We start from the raw sequence: 24,842 nt of genomic DNA, 5'->3' as shown, positions 1-24,842 counted from the left end.
ACTGAGAGCGGTCCTTCTTTTTATGAGAACACATTCAGGAGACAGATCGAAATCAAAGAGGAGACGACGCAGAGAATCGTTCTCATCGAGAGGAACCTGCAGGTTACGCGCAGCTCGTGTTCGACAGAGTGATCGTCGTGAATCTGGGATGTGAGTAGATTTAAAAACACGCTCACACTCACACACACACACACATACAGTCTGTATAATGAAGTGGTTTCCCTTCGTGTCTTTAATATTGTGTGACTCTGGTTTTATTGGAGCTGACGGCTGATCCCCTCTACAAACGGGATCATGTGAAATCTCATTTTAATGCTGAATGGCTGCTGGTTATTATAATTAAAACAACACCATTATAAATCTCTCCATACAGCTGCATGCATTGCAGTAATAATTCAATGATTAATATCATTACTGCCTGTGTGTGGTTGACTATCATCACCGTCCGCGCATTGGTCACTTCAAGTCAATCGCAGGCTTATTTCGTTGCATCCCGTAGATGCTTCGTAAGATGGCCTCTTGTGATGTGATGCGAGAGAACCGCTCTGTATTATTGTGCTCGCTGAGGTCAGCTGTGTTTTTATCGCCGCACGCTTTCTTTGTGCCAATTCAAACAATTCAAAACCGTTTGCAAGCTCATCACACAGGCTTCCTCCAGTGTTTAATATCCAGCACGCGCACCTTTGTGCACCCTCTTCATCTTTCTGCTGTGTTTATCTTGGGCGTGTGTGGTTTCCTCATCAGGCAGCCCGCAGGGTCCCCCTACCACCCCCCTGTCAAATGTGAGGAATGCAAATGGCTGATGTGGGTGAGGGTTGTCTTCATGGCTAAGAGGGAACAGATGCTGAGTGAAATGTTGTGGTGGTTCCCTCCACACGATCAGACTGCCCACCCTCCCCTGCTGTTAACACAGCCCTCCATAATCTTAGCACAGGCTGTCTGCCTGACCAGCAGCCTGGGATGCTCAGAGCAAAAGTCAGAAGGCTTTTATTGCAAAGCACCAAATCAAAAGGATTTATGGTTGAACTTCTGCTCTTTTGGGGGAAATGTAGTAAAGCAAGTTTCTTGCAAGCACTTACTTTGTTTCAAGTTACAAAAGCTCCCATTTGCCTTGAGTCTAATCACAACCCAATAAAAACAAGGACAGCTTTTCATTTTGTGTAGTTTTCATCCAAATTTAACCTCAAACCCTTTGGCGCTTCCATTTTAACAAAGTAACTCTGTGTGGACATGCACTGTTTAAATCCATTGGAATTAAATGTAAGTGTTCATAGAAAGAAAAAATGTTCAGCTGAACTACAAGGGAAACTGACTCATAAGTCCTCTGACCAAAGGCATCTTGTAATATGTTAATTACTGGAAATATACAGAATATGATGCGTAGTGTTTTAAGACAGTGTGGGACTTTTTTGTGGCTCCCTGTAGGGGGTAAATGTTGGGAACAACATTGCACAAGTTTTGAAGAAATTCTTGCAAAGCTGCCGGTCAGAGGTGACTCATACCAACAATAGTGGATGTGAATGGGGGAAGCTGGCAAAAGAGGAAATCCGCCATGTCCTTATTTGTGCGAAGAAAAGTGTGGTTAATGAAATAATTGCAGTTCTTCTGTGTAGTACTTCCAGGGTTGTGGTAACATGGTGTCGCACGCATTAAGTGTGATAGTAGGAAGGTAGAAAATATGAGGAAATCTGGTAGAATCAGGTTTGTTTTGGATGTTTTGGTCACTGAGGCCGATGAGTCTTCCTATCGATACACACAATAACAACAGGGATGCAGTGTAGAGACAAAACAGAAGGAGACACTTGGCCGCAGTAACCTTTCCCTCTAGAGCAGCCTACATCAGTACCCACCTCAGAGACTAATGGAAAACACACACAAAAGCTTTGCTGGTTAAAAAGGGAACAGGAGCTTCCAGGTCAACACAACATAAAGACCGATGACACAGAAAACATCAAACACAGACAGAAACTGGTGTTCTTGTCATATTCAGGACGTATGTGTTAATATCAAGGCTGTTATTCTAAATGATTGTTTTCTCTGTCTCTCTCCGAGGCTCTGAAATTATGAGAAGAAAACTTCCGTGCTAACGACGCAGCCCAAATTAGTCAACTCTGAACCACAGCAACGTCCTCGGCTCGTTTCAGCATCGCAGGGAGAAATATTCGGTTCAATTTTAATACTGTTGCTATGGTGAGGATTAGATATTAAGCCAGGCCTCGTCTTCCTGTTGAGGGGGAGGAACAGACGCAGTGGATGTCGTGTGAGTTGGAGCTGGAGATTACATCTATATTTAATCCTGAACCTTCCAAGCATTGTACGACACAACTGCGATTCCAACAGCTGTATATTTAGCTGCACCCCTGCAGTGCCTACTGAGAGCAGGGATTTCTTTTTTTAGTTATGTCACGAGAAATGAAAAGTGGATGAGCAGGATAGTTTGGGCCTTTAATGTTGTGTGGTTGTTAGGTCCCATAATAAAATAGAATTCTGACTCTTTGTCATAATCAATGTCTTAACGTGTCAATTCTTGTGAAAGCTCAAACAGGGATGAAGAGTTTGTAAACCTTTTAACAAATTGTCTAAATGTACAGTATAGTGCATGGACTCAAATGATTATGATACCGCTGCATTGGTGGTTACAGTAGTATGAGTTGTCAATCCTTCCATTCATCCATCCATCCATCCATCCATCCATCTGTCCGTCCATCCATCTGTCTGTCCGTCCATCCATCCATCCATTATTTTTACCACTTATTCTTACAGAAGAAGTATATATCTTCCTTTATAGACAAATCAGTGTTTAAAAACTAAAGTCTGCTGAGTAAAAATAGCCTTGTCAAAGTCTTGGAAAAGAGACTAGTAACTTAAACCAAATAATTAAGCAACTTAAAATGTTTGCTTGTACCCCTCAAAACAGTAGAAATAGCGTGCATCCAAACTGCAGTGAGCTTACCAGGGAGCATTGTTAATAAAGTCTCTGCGAGGAGAACATGGGTGATGATGAGTTATGATTTGAAAATATCTCTGCCTCTATGCTCAGATATTCATGTAAATCCTTCTCTGGCTGTACCAGTTGCAGCTTCTCACCCCTCAGCATGACGCTGGAAAAGCTGTAGTGTGTTTGCTACTATTGATTATTTGAGGTTTTTAGTTTTTTCTCCAAATGTTAAAGGCCATTGTCTGCCTCTAAGGCCGTAAGCAGTGCTTAGCTTTCTGTCACATCATACGGCCACTGAGGAGGAACACAGCACAGATCCCTTAGCTTAGTTAAAAGCCAAGGTCCTAAGTGGACGAGATACGGTCACCGCTTCTGGTGTGCCATGGTTCCTAGAAGCGACACATGTATATCGCAGGGGGAGGAGGAGGAGGAGCGGGGGTAACTTTATTCTAACTCCCTCAATATCCCAGTGTGGCAAATAGCAGGCAGCTGTTTATCAGGTTGCTGGTGAGTGTGGAGGAACTGCTGAGTGAGATAAGCAAGCTCTTCAGCTGGAGCACGAGCTGGCCCGGCGCTCACAGGGCTTCCCGGGCTCCATGCTCTGTGATAAAGCTGTAACAAGCTGACTCACAGGCGCCGGCTCCACACCTTTCTTTACCACAACATTGTTAATGCAGAATGATACACACGCTTGGAATATCACCTCGCTTAAGCCCCTAAAAAGCTTTTAGTATTCCGCCTTCTCTTCAGTTCTCTACTCTCAATTATATTCTGGTACTTTTCCTTTCCACGCAGGCATGTGTTTTACTTTACATAATCAGTCAGGTCATATAGCAAGGTCAGCGGTCTTAGGCCCGCCCATATTTCTTTGTGAAATATGGTGTTTTTGCAGACAGGAATGCATGTTAAATGCTTCCAGATGCTCCCATTATATCTGGCTATTGGCACAGTATGGAATATGTATGTAATGTAATTGACATGTTTCATGAGTCCCATGTTTAATTCAATAGCAGCGAGATAATTCAAACAATGCGTTTGTAAAGAGTGAATTTAAAGGAGTCCTATTCGGCCCATTCTGCTCAGCCAGGTCCGTTTTTCTGATGCAAAGGACCATTTTCCTCTTTCCAAGCTGCACCACCTCTGGAATATGTTTCAAATGCATAATGGAAGCTCTCTTTTCTCTCTCTCTCTCTCTCTCTCTCTCTCTCTCTCTCTCTCTCTCTCTCTCTCTCTCTCTCTCTCTCTCTCTCTACCTTCAGCCCACAGTGTGGGAATGGGAAATAATGGAGGATAAAGGCCCTCGTGTAGCCGACTACTTTGTGGTTGCCGGCCTCACCGACTCATGCAAGCCTCTGGAGGAGGAGCTCCACTTTGACGATGCCGGTACCAAATCTGTTAAACCCAAAGCCCCCATCACAGACGTAGCGGTGGTGATCCGGTCCCTGGGCGAAGAGGTACCCCCGGGTTTCACCTGTGTGGAAAGCACCCCCTCAGGCCTGTCTGCGGAGCTCAATGGAGCCAGCCTTAGGGGCCCGCAGATCTTCTTGTGCTTCAAGCGAGGCAGAGATAAGCCTCCACTGACAGATCTTGGGTAAGTAATAATCCCGCGTCTCTGACCCTATACTCTGCCCAGCACCACTAATCACCTCTCGGCCTAGGGTCACTGTAATCTGCTCTTAAACACATCCTTTAGTCTCACATCACCTCAATGGATACCTCATCAAAACTCTCCAGTAAAATATGTATTTTCAAGAATGTCTTGTTTCAAAACTCGTGTTTCAGTGTTCTGTACGAGTGGAAAGAGAAACTGAAGTCTGGATGTCACCTCGTCCAGACCACGCCCTCAGGTCGTCCTGCCAACATCAGCAACTCGTCCTCCCAACGCATCTACATCACCTACCGCCGCGCCCCGAAGAGCCAGCCGCACACTTCACTCGCTGTCACCGATGTCTGCATCATCGTCCCCGGCAAGGGGGAGATACCCCCCCACACCTTCTGCAAGGTGGACAAGAACCTCAACAGCAGCATGGTGGGACACAGCTTCATGGACAGTTATGTTTAATGTGCAAAGATTAGGATTTTACCGACGTGTGATGTCCTGTGTCTTTTCTCCTCTTCCAGTGGGGATCCTCAGTCTACCTTTGTTATAAGAAATCTCTGGCTAAAGCAAACACAATTGCATACAAAGCAGGTAAACTAGTGTGAGAGAGTCTGTATTGTGGATGTGTCAGTTATCATCATATGATCTTGCCCGTTCATATGTTATACTGTATGTGTGTTTGTGTCCAGGTCTGCTGTGTAGGTACCCTGAGGAGGACTACGAGTCCTTCCCACTGCCAGAGTCAGTGCCTATGTTCTGCCTGCCCATGGGGGCGACGGTCGAGTGCTGGCCGGCACACACCAAACACTCCCTGCCTGTTTTCTCCACCTTTGTGCTGACGGGGGCCTCTGGAGGAAAGGTAGAACCACCTACTTACACGGGTGTCAACAGCATCTGTGCTCCTTTGCCTTGATCTCTTTCACTTATTTATGGCTGTTTTGTAAAACACAGAAACGACACAAACTGGAATGTCGATATCGCCAAATAAATCCACCACTTACTTGATAGTCCTGCTCGCGATCATTTAAAACTTCAATAATTAAGCCATTAACACACAGTTGGCATCTGTTTTTCGGACAGATCCTCCCTTAATTGCTCCATTTCAGCCGGTCTCTCCATCTTTACCGCCCCCTCTGCCTCTCTCTGTGCATTAGTATCCCTTATGGAGTAGTTTGTTGATGAACTGCAGTGGTATTTAATAGCACTCTATTTTAATCAACTTCTCAAGTCGACCTGGAATCAGAAATTGTCTGAAGGATGTGTTTGGAATACTCACCGCCCGGTCGGCTTTTAAAGCACTGCAGCATAAAAGATTTTTTTTTTCTGCAGCTCATCTTTTGAATAATGGATAAATCATGCACCACTTGGGCTCGCAGAAGTTTTAAATGCTGAATGACTCAGTGCCCAATTCTTTCCTGCAGCCTCGAGTCTGCAGGCGAGTCTCCTGGCGCTTCATGCCTGGTGTGATTTGTTTAATTATTTGGGAGGATCCACTTCAAGGGACTGAGGATGATTTCACTGATTTATGATGAAAATTCATCATCGGTTCCGAAAAGACATTTTACACTGAATAACTTCTTTCAAAGGTCCTTTCACTACACTTTGATTTGAGTCTCAAGCCGAGTTTTGAACACATGAAGTCTGGAGGATGTCCAGAAACTGGACATTGTCCTGACTTTGCCTTTCTCATATGAGTATCGAAGCAGGAGATGGTCTGGGTCAGAGGCTTTCACCAAAACATGATAATGTTCAAGAGGTGACGTCTGGGTAGACCATAAAAGAGACAGCTGCGGATAACATGTGTTTTTGTTACCAGCACATCGACACCTTATGGCCAAAAGCTCTCGAATCTCTTTTCAAGTTGACTTCTTCGTCTACGTCTTCTTCGTTCATTGCTTCTCTTTTTCATCCTAAGATATTCTTTTTGGTATTTTCAGTTCTGCCTCTGTCGCAATATCATCAAAGCGCTCACTCGCTCGCTGTGAATTCTCCAGACAATTTCTTGCTGTATTTTTAGATGGACTCCCTCAGACATTAACATTAACATGTCGAGAGCAACTGACACGGACATTTGCATTCTTGCAAACAGCTCTTCTGGGAAAACTGAGGAGAATATCAAGAGTTCAATGCATATCTGAAAGCAGCTAGATTGAAGTATTTGTGTGTGTGTGTGCACGCATGTACATGTCTTGAATAGATTGTACATATAATCAACACTTAATCCATTTATGTGCAGGTGTACGGAGCAGCCATCCAGTTCTATGAGCCCTTCTCAGAGGAGAACCTGTCTGAGCGTCAGCGCTCACAGCTCAGCCTGCCGAGCTCTGGCCTCGGACCTGACGAGACCAGAAGTGTTTACAGCAACAAGAGCATCTGTCTGCTCTCCCATTGGCCCTTCTTCCAGTCCTTCAGGAGCTTCCTCACTTTCCTCTACCGATACTCCATCTCTGGACCACACGCTCTGCCTATTGAAAAGTAAGCAAGTTTTTAATTCTATCAGAAACTGGTTAATTCTTAGTGTCGCTGGGCTTCATTTATTCTTTTATCTCCTCACTTCCAGACACATCTCGCAGTTCATGCAAAATGTGCCATTCCCCTCCATTCAGAGACCACGCATCCTCGTGCAGGTGAGTTTGTCTCGTGATGTAAAGACTCCAGTTCTTCAGTGCTTTACCCGGTTTGACATTAATATCTGTAAACACGCTATACTCACTGGGAAAATCCTCCTCCCACTTATGCTGTAATATTCTTCTGTTTCTTCTGCAGCTGTCTCCACATGACAGCCTGATACTGAGCCAACCTGTCTCCTCTCCGCTGCCTCTCAGGTGGGGAAACATCAGTGAAATATATAATTATAATATGAAGACATACCCTGTTTGTTTTTCTTTATCTGGAAGGTTTTTTTTTATTAATGCGTGTGTGTTTGTGTGCTAGTGGTGGAAGCCTCTCCACATTGCTGCTGAATCTGGGCCCGAAAAATGCCGCCACTCTGCTGGTGCTGGCTGTAACAGAGCACAAGATCCTGGTTCATTCCCTGCGTCCGGCTGTACTCACCAGTGTCACCGAGGCCCTTGTGTCTGTAAGTGCTTTGTTCTTTTTTTCCTTTCCATCTCTTACAATAATAAAGTGGGTGGTATTTAATGTGATTATAGTTACAATGGTGGATGAGGTAGGGCAGGACTGTGGCATCGATGAATCACCCATAATCACATCAAAGGAGAACCTCTAAGGGTATTAGGGGCGTTCAAAAGCAATTACTTCTGAAAAATGTTTTTTAACGAAATGTTCATTAAAAGGAAAGTTACTGGCTAGCTCGCTTAAAGTGTATGTCAGACCTGCACTTACCTCTGGATAACCTCCAGAGAAAAGCTGGGGGACATTTCTGTGGAAAATCTCCAAAATCCATGTCTCAAAACCACTTGAATTTTTTGTATTTTTGCAGTTTTGTTGCTGCATTGTTCTGATGCACGTCTGTTCCCTTTTCAGATGATCTTTCCCTTCCACTGGCCGTGCCCCTACATCCCTCTGTGCCCGCTGGCCCTGGCCGACGTGCTCAGCGCTCCCTGTCCTTTCATCGTGGGCCTGGACTCCAGATATTTTGACCTTTACGTGCCCCCGTCTGACATCAGCTGTGTGGATCTGGACACCAACACAATCTCCCAGTACGTGACTTCTAACTGTGGCTGCTCCCTGATAGATGGCCCTCTTCTACATTGAGACATCCAAACAAAAATCCTCTTCCCCTGGTTTAGGTTTTTATTGGTCTGACAACTAAAGTTCCCTGCCAAGGTTATCGGTATCTGTCAGTAAGAGCCTCTCTTATGTAACGATAAGAGTTGGAATGTGAAATATTCTCACGATACACAAAAGCACATGTGGTAAACGCTCTTCTCCCACATTTATAAAGCTATTTTGTAATTTTATTGTAGGTGCTCATGTCAGTAAATGAATCTCCCTCCTCACATCATTTTCTAATGTTTCTTCACTGTCCTCCCATGTAATGAAGACCATATGTTGTGCTTTCAGAAAAGAAGACAAGAAGGCTTTAACCTGGAAAATCTTGCCCAGGAGAGCTTGTAAATATCTTCTGAACACTCTGAATAAGCTCTATCAGCAGCTCATTGAGGGTGAGTCCCGTCTGATGCTGTGTCATTCCATATGTATTCTCATGAATAATTCAGGCTGGCTACTTGAGTCTGTTGAGTCAGTCTGCACAGTCATCTTACAGGAAAACTCATTAGATCCTTACATTGTTACATTAAAAAAACCCTGTAATGTTTAGTATATCCCAGGAGGTATTATGGAAGACGTGTAATTGAGTCTTTCACTACACCTCAATTAGTCATCTACTGTGATTCCCAGAATCGCTTTAGGCAATTTACTCAAATTTCAGTGCAGAGCTATGGGCTAATGTTGCCTGTTTGAAGAGAAAATAGAAATATCTGCCTCGTCATCGTCACAGTTAAATATCAATATCCTCGAAAAAGAAAGTCCTTTGATTGCAGCAGATTATCTCTACCAAGGAGGCCATCTTTTCATTGCTGTTTGGCTGTCTGTTAGCAGGATTATGCAAAAACGACTTGAAATTATGTTGAAGTGTGGGGCTTCGGCCCCATTAATTTAAGTAGCAGATTCGATTTAGGCTTTAAACTGACGGGGATGGGTCAATTGAGATCAAAGTTTAGATTAGAAAAATAATTAAGTTTGGTCCACTGCCTTGACCAAATACCTGCGAAACTGTTGACATTCCCACTAACCACTGTAGGTCTGCTTTGTGTTTTGTGCTAATTAGCATAGCATGCTTACAATTTATCTCAGTTTACATGCTAAACACACCTTCTAAATGTGATTATGTTGGCACCGCTAATGTGAACATCAAGTTATTCCATTCCATAACAATTATATCACTTGGTCTATCGCTTACCCACAACATACACTTCCCTTCTGTTATGCAAACTGTCTATTTTAATTTGTATTATTTATAATTTTTTGTCTTACTTTTTGTTAGCCAAAACGTCTTCTATATCTCACTTTGTCTATTTTTTCATTGCACCAATAAAAGAATAAACAAACACGTCGGCTGTATCTTTAACGGGCCCATCTTATGTCCCATTGTGGAAAGAGTGCTAACATTGGCTATAGCCCAAACAAGTAGCTTAAGCACTGATTTGATTTAACTGTAGTAATAGCTTGTGTTCCCATGTTGTTCATGTCCTGAGATGGTTGTGTGCTTCCAGGTGGTCAGGTGAGCCGGGATGATGTGCAGATAGAGCACACAGTGACTGACAGTGAGCTCAACGGGGGGAAGAGCCTCCACACGCTGGAGCTGGAGATCCAGGAGGCCTTCCTGCGCTTCATGGCGGCCATCCTACGAGGCTACCGCTCCTACCTGCTGCCCATCACCCAAGCTCCCTCTGAGACGACCACAGACGCCAGCTCCCTCTTTGACCTGCAAGGTAGGCACCCCTGTCTGTCACATGTTTTATTATATATGATCATAAAGCACACTGACAGGGCGTTGTTGCCTTGCCTTCGTGTGATTTAGTGTTTCGGTCGGTCATGGGGTTAGATTCGTCCTAAATCACTTTTGTAATGACTCTGGTGATTTATCTTAAGCCTCTGTGGAAAATAGGCTTGGATGACAAGCGAGAGGAACAGCCATGAATAACAGCACAATGTCCTCACACATCTGTGGGCTCTTATGCAAGCGGCGCGGCAGAGAGCTGGTTGTTGCACAGCACAGAATTAATTTCCTGTGGTCTGCGTCCTGTAAAATGAAATTGCTCTCAACAGCTCTGCGAGATAAATGTCCACCTTTCGTGTGAATGATTTCATAAGATGCTTTGTTTCATAGGCTTCCTGAAGAGCAGGGACCGCTCCCACCAGAGGTTCTACTCCCTGATGATCAAGACTCAAATGTTCAGCCGCTTCATAGAGGAGTGCTCCTTTGTCAGTGATAAAGACGCCAGCCTGGCTTTCTTTGACGAGTGCGTTGATAAGGTGAGGCCCACAGCTCGTCCGACTTTTACGAACTTATCCTTATGAACTTTTTGACCAGTCATGTTTGCGCAGGCTTTGGTTGTCAACAGTCCGTGTGGAGAGCAAGTGAATTTTGTTAGCTATTTATTTTGTCTGCATTTATGTACAGATCGCTGCTAACAGAGCTTTTGTCTAGATTTAAAACAGCTGCAAAAAGTATTGCTGTTTGTATTTTGTGTGGAGCAACGTTCTCTTGTTGGTAGTCGGACTGTGTACAACAAACGAAAGATGATGTCTGGGCCCAGAGGCTAATTCATCATCAGTTTGGGCTGATTGATCCAAATTGCTGCAGTGGCCTCCACCCATTTGCAGATACAATGCTGAGGACGGGAGCAAAACGATAAATCACTTGTTGTCCTCTTAATTAATATTTATAATTGAGGTCCTCATTTAATTTGAAAGAGTCAATAAGCAAATAGTGGGAACTAATAAAAAGGACCTGACAGACCAATATCTCCCTTCAGCACTAAGCTTTTAACACATAATCTTCCCCTGTTCTTTTCAGCTCTTTAAAATGTTTTTCTTTTTCTCTTGGTCTTTTCTTCTTCTCTGATTTCCTGCCTTTGTCGTTTCCCTTGGTGCTTTGCTTGTCCTGATCGCTGCCTGGTAGCTCTTCACCAGTGGAGGCAAGGTAAGCTGCTAGAGCCCGTGCTAACTGCGTGCATGTTTTTGCACATTTTCAGTAATGGAATCGGGTATAATTCTCCATTGTCCTCACAGCATGACTCAGCTCCGCATTTCTGTGTGTACTCTTAATGGATTAATCACAGCGAGGTTAAAAGGGAATGAAGCTAAAAGTAGAGAGGTCTTAAATGTGAGGATGTGCTTTAGTCTGTGTCAGCGATTTGCGTTATTGAACCAGGTGCCATTAGAATGATCCACACAGTGAGGTTGTCCAGAATGAGAGTTAAGGACTGTGAGATATTCATTATTTCTGCGTTTCCTATTCTGTGCACTGTCCTGACCTCTGTGAACTGTCATGTACAATAATAAGGCTTGTTTGTCAAATTGTTAGTTGAGATGTTGAAATTCTGTGGGTTGGTTGCTCAGTTCTCAGTTAGAGGTTGAATCATTTGTTTTGTAACACCCACAAAAAAGACAAAACCGCCCCCTCCCTTCCAAAAAAACCTGTGTGCTTGCAAACTTGTGAAATCAGGAAGTCACATTTACATCCTGCGTGAACCTTTTCGAGCTCCTGTATGAATGGCCGCTGCGGTTGTTATCGAGAAGTGGAAGCATTGATTCACTCAGCGTCACTGATGCTGAGGTCGACAACAAGTGCGTGATTGGGAAAGACCTCTTGGGTGTAAGAGGAAGGGCAACGAGCGGAGAGACGCAGAGTGAAATGGAAGCGAGGGCAAACGGGTCAGTGACAGTCAGTTGACTGAATCATGTACTCGGCTGAGTGGAACAAATGTTGTAACGTGGTGTCACTGGGGAGCTTTTCAGCTGCTGCTGTAATATTCAGGTTTTTATCTAAAGCTCACGTCAGACCTGGTAATCGAATCGGATGATCCAAGCGACTGCACATCAGCATATCAGGGCTTTAGGATCTCTGTAAACTCTGTAAACTTTACCTCTGCTTTCCTCTTTCATGCTGGTGCTGTTGTTTGCAGACAGTAGTGGGTCTTTGCACACTCGTCTGGATAGAGCAAATCAGTTGGTCACTTTTGAAATGGAGCAAATGTGGCAGCTAAGTATCGAGCATCGCTGCCAAAGCAGTAAAGTGAAATGATGTCCTGGGAGCAGCATGGCATCTTGTCCAGGTCACTGCAGCCTGGATTAATTTAGTCTTAGAAGATCCATAGGCTGAAGTCCCCGTCTTGGCAGCATCCTCGGGACACGGGCCATGTTTCTGATGCTGATGGACTCATTAGGGACATCTGTTTGTCCTCAGTGACCCTGGTGTCTGATCTGATCTGAGAGCTCGTCCATTATCAGATGCCTGAGATCTTCCAAGCGGCTAAGAGCAAAGATGAAAACGTATTGATGAAAGTGTGTTTTTCTTTCAAACCAGATGGACAGTGAGCGGCCAGAGGACACCCGGCTGATCGAACTGGATGAATCCCACCGCAGCGAGCACACGGTCTATGTCAACCCCCCGGAACTGCCTCCACTGCCACAGGGAGAGGAGTATCCCCTCTGCTATAGGTACCACACTGTGGCTCAGTCTCTTTAGCAAAAGATACAAAACAGTATTGTGCACTTATATTGAGCTGGAACAAGTCGCTTTTGGACACTTGTGTTGGGTCTCGAGCTTCCAGGATGTGATACTGCGATGCCTGTGCATGACTTTTCTGAAGTGGAATTATGTCTCTCTCGGTTTCTGTCACAAGATATGAGTATGTGTACCTAATGTCTCCCTGCAGCTACTCTGGGTTCCCTGTACTGAACGCTGAGCTCCTGGAGCCACTGGAGGGACAAAACCCTCCATCAGCCCACGTGGCCTCTCGCCACAGCAGCCCAGCCAGCCCCACGGCCATCTTCAGACGCTCCAAACAGGTCAGCCGTGTGACCAGCGAGATTTCTAAGAACACATACAAAAAATAATGCATTATTAGCATCATATACTGATAATAAAGTGATAGATAATCGCTTTCTACTTGGTATTAAAGGTGAATGGGGATTAATTGTAGAAGACATTCCATATATGAATTAACTTCCCTTGCTTTTATCTTTTTAATCAGCCTCTGCTGTTTTGCAACCATTTAATTATAGATAAATTGTATATGCATTATTTCAGTAAGCTTCATTTACTGCTATACTCATCTTTCATAGTGATGGATAATAGGGGTGTGAATCTGAACATAAAATGCAAATCAGTGTCTTGTAGAAAATGAATCATCTGTGCATTTAATGTGTTCCTTTTTAATTTCAGGAGATCAAATCGGCTCAGAGGATGGCCAAGACCTACTCATCCATACCTCAGATGTGGTCCAAGTGTCTGCTGAGTCATTGCTACGGCCTGTGGTTCATCTGCCTGCCGGGATTTGTCGGGACCTGTCACTCTAAAGTGCGCGCTCTGCGCACGGCTTACGACGTGTTGAGGAAGATGCAGGAGAAGAAGCTGCAGGCTCCCGATGAGGTAGCAAACTAAATCAACATGCACAGTGCACGTATTAATGATATGAATGATTATTTATTTTAAGACACTGCGCACATTCTTTAATATGAAATCCCTGTTGTGTTCTGTCAAAGGTGTGTTACCGTGTGTTGCTGCAGTTGTGTGGTCAGTACAGTCAGCCTGTCCTGGCCGTCAGGGTTCTGTTTGAGATGAAAAAGGCAGGAGTCCAACCCAATGCCATCACCTATGGTTACTACAACAAGGTGTGTGCTCTTGATATAAACTGCATCTGCAAATAATAGGAAATTAAAAATACATGATTCTTACATGACGTGCTTGCTCCTGCTCCAGGCGGTGTTGGAAAGCACGTGGCCCTCCACCACCAGAGGAGGCTACTTCCTGTGGGGAAAGCTCAGAAACGTGGTACTCGGCGTGCTCCAGTTCAAGCAGGCAGGGAGAAAACAGCCGACTCCACACAGAGATCCACAGCTTTCAGGTGAGAAGACCAATGTCCTGGCTCAGATATACTTTGTATGATATTTTTTATTTTGTCACATAATTTCCGCAAATATCTTGATAAATATGCTTCTAGAAAAAATAGATTTTTAGCAAGTGGCTACTTCGAGGCTTCCCTTCACAAATGTTGTGATTATTATAATCTGAAATATGCCTCTTATACCTCTTTTACTTTATAAAGTTAGCGAGTATACACAGGATTTTTTAACATGGACAAACCCGCCAAAAATGGAGACTCCTCTCCCAGAAGTCTCTCCCCTGTGCGTTATGTTCGGGCGCACCGACAATTGAGAACTGGCCACCTTTCCAAATCAGCGTGTTCACCCGGTTTCTTGTTTTCATCACTACCGATCAGAGCCGATTAAAACCCTTTGTCTATTGCCGAGTCATTTGACCAGGGAGTGAACGCAGATTGAATCCATTCCCGCTGTAGACAAAAGCGGGAAAGGAGCTTTACAATTCTCTCTGAAGCTCTTGGAAATGCGCAGAAAATTAGATATGAGCATCATGGATTTAGAATTAAATGGCTCATCCTCCCCTAATACCCCACACTTAAAATGACTTTAACTCCAAGACTTTTTAGCTCCTAATTATTGGGTTTGCATTAAGTTCAGTCATAATAGACTGACAGGAGCTTGTCTTACTTCCTGTAGTGCTTAGTGAATCAACACGGGTGTGATCCTGGGGGTGCAGTCATCGCTTTCCTTGTCTCATAACAAGGTTCATCCCATCTCTCTCCTCCTGCAGCAGATTGTTCCCATCCTGCATTCCTGTAATGACGTTAATTAAAGTGTGTGAAGACGGTTTCCTCCCCAGTCTCAGCACACAGGTTGCTCTTCATGTCAATCCCTAATTCCCACAGCAGCCCCCAGACTGTCATGACCATGATGATGTATGAGTTTGAGGGGCTCCAATGAAAACATCATTCTTACCATACTGCAATGTACAAAGAGCATTCCAGAAAGAGACGCGTGATCATGTTGAGTAGCATGCAAATTATTTGTTATTTATGACCTGATGATATGTGACTTAATGTGAGTCATTCATCGCTCTGATCCTCCTTTTAGCGCTCTGATTCCTTCTTATGAGGAGTAATGATGGTGACTGCCTCGTATGTGGTCTCAGAGCCTCCCTGTTTCTTTGTGGTGGATGATAATGATTTCTTCTCGGTTCAGTGATTGTAAAGTGCTCCTTTTTCAGCTGGGCTCCGGTCTCCTAACCCTGCTGGAGCTCTGTCATTTGCTTGAACCTCTCCTCCTCTCTCGTCAGATGGCAGTGATCTGGACACCGTCAGTCACGGGAGTTTGGACAGTACTAATGACTCTGCCGAGCGCACGTCCATCGACACCGACTTCACCAAAATGGACTCCAGTGATGACGGATTCAGTACAGGTAGGAGGCAGCAGCCCGGCTTTGTTCTTAATCAAACTGTGTCACTGTGACTGTGTCGGCGCTGCTGCTTGTGTCTCAGCTTCTTTCTGTTAGATCTAATTCGATCAACCACATAAAAAGACCCCGAGCCGCATCATTACTAAACCTCTTTGTAGCTGCTTGAATGTCACTGTACTCAACTGTTCTGACTACTAGCTTTGCATAGCCTACTTGCAAACAAAAGTGATGCATAGCCTACTTTTTGTTTATTTCAAAGTCTATATTTTAAGTAAACTTTTATTCATTCTATTTAATTTACCTTTAATTTATTGTTTAAAAATAGCCTAAGTGGTATACATTTCTTAATCTGTCAGTTTGTGTGCAGTTGACAGGGACTATACAATAATAGGGCACCTTTTTATTTATATTCTCTACTGGCTACCCGGCAGTCTCTAAATTGATTATTGATAACTTTTAAAGCTCTTAGTGAATTTGACTGTTGTATTTGAAGGTATGATTCAACTGTTTTCCATGGTCCAGTATTAAAAATAAATAAATAAATAACCAAAATAAATCCTAATATCAAATCGCAATACCCATAGAATCGCAATACATATTGTATCGCCACCTAAGTATCGTGATAGGATCGTATCGGGAGGTCCCTGCCGATTCCCGTCCCTACTGTACAGCGGCAGAAAAAGCTGTGGATCTTCTTCCCTATTCTTTTATTACACATGGACTCAGGATAAAAATACTTTAACTTGGTGACATGGTTTCTTCGTTGCTCTTTGCCTTACATGATGACCGGTGTACTGTAGATACACAGATCCCAGCAGTGATAGCATGCTTAGATACTCAACATAATCATAGACCTGCTAGCTGCTCTGTACTTCTTCCTGCAGTTTGACCTTGTGGCTATGATGCAAGTTTTCAAAGCCTCTTTCACTCTCCTGCTACTCCTGCTTTTCTATTCTGGGAGTGTTGTGTGCTAGGAGCTTTCAGAAAAAACTCTCACATCAGCTGTCTCCTAAAAAACGGTCCACGGAGACTATATGACAGTTTTTCTTTGTGCTTGGCTCTTTGTGAAAGAGAAATTGAAAAAGCGAGAGGAAGTATGAAAAAAATATCTCAGTGGTTTTCAGAGGAATAAGTCCCCTTATCTTTTTTTCAGGTGGACAGTCAGACCAAGGTTACGATTCCCTTTCGAAAGAGGAGGAGAGGATGTGCGGCCGGGAGAGCGACAGCACGCCGCCGGGAGAAGACAAAGGGCCGAGGCAGTCCAGTGAGTTATGGATTAGCTGCTCTCTCTAATCTTCATCACTTATTGTGACCGTGTCTGCAGAAATGAATCCCTGCTCAGTGCCGGCATTATGAACTACTCTCTGTGCATCTCCTCACAGAGTGGGTGTAATGTATTCTCTCCCCGTCGCTTCGCAGATACACTTAGTTTGTTTTTTGGAGAAACAGATTCGGCTGATGGATAAATGTGTTACATAAGCAGCTGATTGGGTGCATGACAGGATTGTTTTCAAATCCTGTTTTAAATAATAACAGGCTTTTCTCTCTGTCCCAGTCCTCATGAGCAACAGTCATCACATACCAGAAAACTGGTTTAGCAAAAAATAATAGACCGATTTATTTTGTCTGGTTTTTAAGATAAACACCCGTCCCATAAGGAACCAGTTTCTCCACCTCTGCCCCACAGCTATAGTTTTTCATTGTAACAAACAATAGCACTTTGTACATTAATATCTTATAGAGCCCCATCACTATGATTAGATGATAATATCAGTCAATATGAGCTTTTCACAGACATGTCTGCATTTACGTTTGCTGATATTAAAACTTTTATTTTACAGAATAAACAATGTAGAAAATATGTGTTTTGTATATTTATATTTATAGGTGTTTTTAGTTAAACAGTAAAATATCAAGCCTATAGTTATATTTCTTGATTTTCTTTGTTGTTACTGGCATCTTGAGTCATTGTTAATTTCTTATTCAAGATATATCAGCTTATACATCTGTCTAGAACATGTTTATTACATAATTATGGCATTGACACCCAAAAAATCCAATTCAGTAAGGCTCTGTATTAAATGTAGTAATTAAGCCTTTGCAGTGACAAAATGTATGTTTTTCTATGTTAAATGCCAATTTATGTATTCTTATGACTGAAGTATGAAGTATGTATTATATCATTAACAATTTGATATGATCTGATTCTCCAGCAACGGAGCTCGAGGTTCCAAACAGCAGCAGCATTTCAACTTCTACTCAAAGTTCAAAATCCCCAGACGCCAACTCAGGTGAGTTTTATCCAGAGAGAAGATTGACATAAGGCCATGATGGTGGTGTAAAACAGTTCCACAGATTTTCAGTGTATCTGAGATTAAAGTTTTGCTATGTTTTGATGTCTCAGGTAATGGCAGCAGGCTGGTTTCGAGTCCATCAGGCGACACCGTTCTGTGTGGAGCTGTGTCACAGACAGAGAGGCCAAAATCTCTCGACCTGTCTGATGGACTGGAAACCCTGAGGTTCAGTGTGCCTCATCTGGGCTCAGCCAAGCAGCAACACCTCGCGGCTGACAGGCTGCACGGAGTAGAAGAGGAGGAGCTGGAGACTGATAAACACAAGCCTCTGGTGGAGAGGAGTGTGAGCTGCAGCGGAGTCGTGGAGAGGTCAGACGTCTCCGTGGAGAGGAGCGTCAGCTTCAGTGCCGGGACTGTGAGGAGGACAGGTATACAGACAGGGTTTGACCCCCTGTCACTGATGGCGACAGAGACTGTACAAGAGTGTGACCAGGACGACTGCAGCACGCCAACCACTCGCCGCAACCTGGCTAAGGAGATTGAGACGTACATGAGCAGCTGCAGCAGCCCCCCGAGCAGCCGCACACCCACCATGGACCTGCGGAACCCCTCCAGCCCCTCGTTTGGATCCAGTTCCTCTCCTCACACCTCACCGGGACCCTCCACTCTACTGCGCTCCAACACGCACCTCCCGCTGCCCGTCAAATCCAAGGAGAGGCTGAGACCGTCGCCCTCTCTTCCTCTGGGTATCTGTAACATAGACAGAGAGAGGCCTTCCTCATTGGTGTCGCCCTCATCACCCACTCCCTCCACCTCATCGTTCTCCATGGACTCTCTCTTTACGCCGACACTGGACATCTTCAAAAGCAGCGTCATATCGGCAGGGAAAGGCGTGGCTGAGAAGGCCAGCCGCTTTTACTCTCGTCTGTCTTCCCAGACTTCATTGACACAGGTTAGCAGTGCAACTTTTGTCACAAACATTTCTGTGTAGACGATGTGAAATTGTGTCCCTAATGACTCTTTTTCTTTCCTTCAGGATTCCAACTGTGACCGCATCAGTGTCTCGTCTCTGACGTCAGCGGAGGCCGACTGCTCCTCGCTGCTCGATAGTGACTCCTGCCTGGACCCGGATGGTTTCACGTCCCCCCAGCACGGCAGCATGTCCCGACTCAGGAGGAGCCCGGTTGTGGGCCACGCTACCCTGAGCAGCCCCAGCACACCCAACAGAGTGTTCAGACACAACTCCTTCTCTGGTTGGTTTTTACATCATTTCAGTCATTTCTTGGCCGATTAATCACCTTCTTGCATATATTACATGTATTGCGATTAGATACATATACCATGTACACAGAAATGTTATGCAAACTGTTTCCATTAGAAAAGTACTAATAATACAACTTAATTTATGTAGGATTTACCCAAACAAGGTTTCAAAGTGCTTTACAAATTAGATGGAAATATAACAACACACAACAAAGCAAGACAAAACTAAATGAATGAGATATCATAAAAGGGAATATTAAAAACCAACAACATCCATTAAAACCAGTTTAAGTCTCCTATAAAACTGGAATTACTAGAAAAAGTGCTGTTAAGTGTAATGACAGGTCTAAATCAAGTCCGAACACTGGCAAAATATCCGTTCTGTGATGTAGTTGAAATGAAACATTGTGTTGGTTCCCTGTAAAACACCTAAAATCCATATAACCTCACCAAACTCAAATTAGAGTGAGAGTGTGACTCAGCAATGGGAAGAGTTGGGTGTTGTTATTTGGGAATCTAGGCCAGCAGGCAAGATGGCTGCAGTGTGTGGGCTTTTCTGCCCTCCGCCACAGGCCCTATATGCTAAACACGTACACGTGAGCAAACCCGCGTGCATGCACACTCACGTGCACACAGATGGGAGACACGGATTCACTCCAACTGATTGCAGACTTTGAGAAACAGGGTACTGGTTTGTTTCACTCTTGTACTCTTGCTTTAATTTAATTGAGATTTGTACAGCTTTGATATTTTTGATAAATCTTGCATTTAGCTTTTTCCTTTCTGTGTCTTATTATATAATCCTCCATCATATCCAGGTGGTTTGGCACTTCCCTCTAGAACTCCTCACACTCCAGATTCCTCCCCCGACACCAGCCGCTTCCAGCCCTCTCCCAATTATACCATAGAGGTAAGTTACTCACTCATGGAAATCCCTTATTAGAGACTGGTCTTCAGAGTGACTAAGACTCTGCACTGCCTCCGAATTCTTCCACATTCTCATGATTCTCTTTGTAGGTGCAGATGTCCAGTTGTTCGCTCTGTAAGACCTGTGACTGTCTGGTGTATGACGAGGAGATCATGGCTGGCTGGACGGCAAACGACTCAAACCTCAACAGCACTTGTCCCTTCTGCGGCACGGCCTTCCTACCTTTCCTCAACGTGGAAATAAAAGATCTGAGACCAAAGAGCAGGTAAATCCCTCCTTTACACACAACAAAAGAGTATGGACAAGTACAATGGGGGGAGGAACACGCACAAGGCCACTGGACGTGGAACCACCGCTATGCTGTTTTATAAATGAATGGAATCAGTCAACAGAAACGCAGTAGTGCCTTCATTTTGAAAGCAGATACAGGAAGTGTTGCAAACATTTACGTTTGCGACATATTTAAAAGATAATACAGATATTTCTACAGAAATATTAGACAGAGCATCAAAACTGTGGTGAAAGATCAGATTCACTGTTTATTCTGCTGAGAACAGCGGAAAGCTAGAAGAGCAGCACGACTTCCATGACTTCCCCCAGCAGCAGCTGGTGTGGTAATGAAAACCAAGTTGTTCAGCAGTCACTCCGAGTCCAGTGTGCCCCAGACCTTATTTACTGATATCTCTTAAGCTTTGAGCAAAGCCACATTTCAATGAATATATTTTGAAATAGTTCCCTTTTCAGCCACATCGTGTTCTTGTTAGTGTTGTTGGTAATTAGTTTATTTAAAAACAAGACAGGACAGACTTCTGCTTGCCCCACCATTGGATCCATCCCTGGTGTCTGTTTTGCTGTCTAGCACTTTCCCATCCTGACCAGACATCGTTTATCCCTGAGGCCTCTTTAAAAAGATAACTGGTGTGTCTTCCTTCAGGTCCTCTAAAGAAAGTAATCCTGTTATAGAGGAGGACACGTCTGCATCACTCAATCCTGAAGCCAAAATGTCCATGACTGACTGTGCGGCTCAGTCATCTGCAGCTCCCTCGCAGAGACAGGAGAGCAGTGGGAGTGCTGGTAAGGCAGCGCCATCCTCCGCTCCAGTTACAGTGCCCTACCTCAGCCCTCTGGTTCTGTGGAAGGAGCTAGAGAGCCTGCTGGTGAACGAGGGCGACCAGGCCCTCTCCTCCCTGAGTGTTGTTGACCAACACCCCATTGTCTTCTGGAACCTTGTGTGGTATTTCAGACGGCTCGAGCTGCCAAGTATCCTGCCGGCTCTTATCCTGGCCTCCCAGCACTGTCGCCAGGGTGACCAGGTAAATAAGTCTGTTAAGCTCACTAACATATATCTGTCTCTCGATTGACCCATTTAATATAGTCACCATTTAGTCACAACTTGTTTTTACAGCTGTTATGGGGATCTATATAATTAATAGGATATTTAATATATATATAACTTATGTTAAAGCTGGCATGCAAACATTTGATCGTTTTAACATCTAAATAAAATGACAGAGAGCATCTTTCAGATACTGTTATCGAACAAGTACATCACTTTTTTGTTTGATCATTGTCCCATTTATTAACATGGGGGGATGGGATTTATAATCCATACATCAGCAAGCCACCAGGGGGCAATCAAAATATATTGGCTTCACTTTTGTAAGGGATGTGAACATTTCTAACATTGGCGACTCCTAGTGGTCAGAAGTTGCTAAAAAAAGCCCCAAACTAACAAAAACAAGTCATTTCAACGCTATAACAGCATTAAAGTTCTGCCCACCAGGGCCGTAAGTTCCAGAACAAGGGATTAATCCTCCGCACTTTTCCTCTCCTCAGACTCCTCCCAGCGTCTCATCAGACGACAGTAAGCAGGTGCTTGTGAGGATTATGTGGGACAACCTGAAGCTGCACCAAGACAGAGTTCAACCCTGTTACGTCCTGTGGAACTCACACTGTAAGTCCTATCAGCAGTGACTCGAACAGACTGGTGTACATCATGAATCAGAGGGTATAATAACTTTCAGACTGTGATGGTAACACTGTAGAGTTTCATCGAGGTCAGATATTTCCATGCAAATAAGATCGTTCATATGAAGTAACTAGAAACCCATGAATACTTCAGCTTCACAGTTGAGTCTTGGGGAATGAGTGGAGCGGGTCTTTGATGAGCGACACTTTTATCGCTCTTGCGTTGCAGGTGCCAACTCCCTGGTTCGCTCGGGGCTGTGTGAGGAGGGCCAGCTCTTCACTGTGGAGCTACTGCAGGGTTTTGTGAGGAGCACTAAGAAGAGTGATGTCTATCAGCCCATGAGTCAGATCCTCCAGCTGCTGGGGCCGGAGCTGGGTTTCAAGAGACAGAGGTGAGGAAATCTAGATGTCAGCGTAAAGTAGGGAGGATGACGTGACATGAGAGTTTAACACTGCTTCTTCTTTTTTTCCCCAAACAGGAGCCTCTACAGAGATTTACTGTTCCTTGCTCTAGTGGCTTTGGGAAAGAACAACATTAATATAGGTAAGTTTAAAAGCCTGGTATCCTTGCGTTAGTGTATGGGATGGTAATGTCCTTCTGTTGGACTTTGTTCAAGATTTCAACAACAATCAGGTGGATTGCCTTTAACTTTGGTACAGAAATCAACGGTACCCTGTGACAGAATTTGAATGACTTTTGGTGATCGCTTGACTTAAACTTTAGCACCACCTGCAGGCCAACATTATAATTTCACCAATACGTTGGATCTAGCACTCTCAGAGGAGACGTGTCATCCACCTTTATTTATACAGTCCATGGTTGTTTGTGCTGTTTAGAAAAAGTTAAGTCCTAGAATGCAAATATGCTAAACCAAGTGAATTTTATATCCAGATTTTTTTACTAACTTATGTCTCTTTGAAGATGCTTTTGACCGGGAGTACAAGTTGGCATACGACCGCCTCACACCAGACTTGGTTAAACTGACGCACAACTGCGACCGGCCCCCTGGACCAGGGGTCATGGAGTGCAGGAGAACATTTAGGGAGCCCAGCCTGTAAATGATGTCCCTTCTTCTTTCCCAGGATGTTTCCTCCTCAACCCTGGTCACTGCTTCTTCTTTCTGCTCTTTTATTTTGGACTGATCTTCAGACTCAGGACCATCTCACCTGACTGAGGCACTGAGCTCTTTAAAGCACAACTGCTGAATTACACTTAATGTAAAGCAACTGCACCAAGGTTCTTCTACTGTTAGCCCTGAGAGACAAGATGGGACAGTACTTGTGTTTGTAAATACTTGAAATTCCACTGTTTTTTCAGTATAACTATAGACAGTTATATATACAGTTAATATACAGTCTATTTTATGACTTTTAATTCCTGTTAAAGCTGTGAGTAATTATTTCAAAGTATATGATCACATTGTCAAAGTTCTCAGTGGTCCTGGTGACCTTGTTAAGACTGTTGTTGAGTATGTGTGTTTGTGCAATTTGTGCGTGCGTGCGTGCGTGCGTGCGTGTGTGTCTACAGTATGTACCTAGCTTTTAGAGATTCATGTTTTTACAAAGCACTTTGACGAGATGAGCTCTCGCTGTTCATTTTCAGAAACGTGACTCTGTGGCCAAGCAGCCGACACTTAAGTGACTTTTCTGTTTGGCAGCTGCAGGACTCATTGTGCTGTCAGATGTTTCCATTACATGCAGTTCACTAAAAGCAAAGAAATTCCTCCTGATCTCTGCATCTTGTGAAGCCGACAGGGTCATGTCCATATGCCTGAGTACACTTAAATATCTAAACATTTGAAAACAGAAATTCTAATTCAAAAAGGGAGAACTCAATTAATTTGAATTATTTGCACAATGTTTATTCATGTATATTTTTTTGTACAATGTACCAAAAGAGCCTAAAAGGGGAGTTATACTTTACGTTTAATTTTAATGCAATACCTTGTTTTTTTAATGAAGAATAAATAATTTGTGTTATATGGGACCATCAAGGATAAATTTCCTTAAAAACGGTACAATCAAACTATATCAGACAAATAAAATACAAGTTTTTGTTGCTTTAATCAACACACGTTTTGATAGAGATTCATGTATTGACCTAGTAACAGATTTATGAAATTGTACAGAGTATTTGATTCTAGTATTTTGTAATGTTTTTTTCTGATCTTCACTCTGTTGTAGATGTCAGTTTTAGACATTTGGACAACAGTGCACAGCTAATGGTCATTTTAACTACTTAAAATAAAACTGACTGTTGAAAAAGGTTAATAGCAGATGACAATGCTGAACTCTTTGCACTGAGCATCTAAAGAACTGTTAATGTGTCAAAGGTGTTAAGTGTGATCGACAGCTCTGACCTTCCCTGATTCAAGAGCACGCTCAACAATGAGTGTGTTTATTCACTGTGTTGATATTGTCTCTCACTATAAATACCCTGCTGTCCTCAGTGTGATGCAGCTGCACAGCTCAGAGCTGAACTTCACAGTTACTCATAATGATACGATGCTGGATTAGATGCAGCTCTGTGTTGGGAATAAACACCAGTCCCACTGGGGCACATTTGCATTTTAACCACTGTCTAAATTGTAACCAGAATCAAGAAAATACTGATGACCAAAACATCGATCGATGTCTACATGTTGTTTACACTATTTGTCAATTTACACGATGTCTATGACGTATTATTTATCATTTGTAACACAGATACTAATTTGTATGATTTTGTACCTAAAATAAATCTGTCTGGATCTATACTTTGCTTTCAGTTATGAATAAACACGTTTTTTAATGGATATAAAGTTATTTCTTTCCCCAGGATATGTTCTATGATTATTCTTGTT

At 43.5% G+C, this 24,842-nt stretch overlaps 1 protein-coding gene across 1 annotated transcript; it reads left to right on the top strand.

The window, feature by feature from the left end:
- dennd4a (DENN/MADD domain containing 4A) lies at positions 1–24,655 on the top strand. Its single transcript, XM_062390391.1, has 31 exons — positions 1–150; positions 4,198–4,529; positions 4,721–4,967; positions 5,060–5,129; positions 5,228–5,397; positions 6,775–7,013; positions 7,099–7,165; positions 7,305–7,363; positions 7,473–7,617; positions 8,025–8,200; positions 8,565–8,665; positions 9,776–9,994; positions 10,393–10,538; positions 11,188–11,208; positions 12,595–12,728; positions 12,947–13,079; positions 13,456–13,662; positions 13,776–13,904; positions 13,993–14,137; positions 15,427–15,549; positions 16,700–16,810; positions 17,760–17,837; positions 17,951–18,792; positions 18,877–19,093; positions 19,922–20,013; positions 20,121–20,296; positions 20,966–21,344; positions 21,868–21,985; positions 22,229–22,391; positions 22,479–22,543; positions 22,922–24,655. Exons 2-31 carry the CDS (start codon positions 4,222–4,224, stop codon positions 23,056–23,058), a joined length of 5,217 nt encoding a protein of 1,738 aa, XP_062246375.1. The 5' UTR covers positions 1–150; positions 4,198–4,221; the 3' UTR covers positions 23,059–24,655.
- Positions 24,656–24,842: the final 187 nt, after the last annotated feature.

This window comes from Platichthys flesus, chromosome 6, assembly GCF_949316205.1.
Source record: "Platichthys flesus chromosome 6, fPlaFle2.1, whole genome shotgun sequence".
NCBI lineage: Eukaryota > Metazoa > Chordata > Actinopteri > Pleuronectiformes > Pleuronectidae > Platichthys > Platichthys flesus.
Note: the sequence above shows the minus strand (reverse complement) of the source record. Positions and strands in the feature narration are given on the sequence as shown.

Coding starts and splice junctions, on each gene's coding strand:
- dennd4a (XM_062390391.1), top strand. CDS start 4,222: ATGGAGGATAAAGGCCCTCGTGTAGCCGACTACTTTGTGGTTGCCGGC. Junction 14,138..15,426: donor CAGAGATCCACAGCTTTCAG/GTGAGAAGACCA, acceptor CTCTCTCGTCAG/ATGGCAGTGATCTGGACACC. Junction 22,544..22,921: donor AAAGAACAACATTAATATAG/GTAAGTTTAAAA, acceptor GTCTCTTTGAAG/ATGCTTTTGACCGGGAGTAC.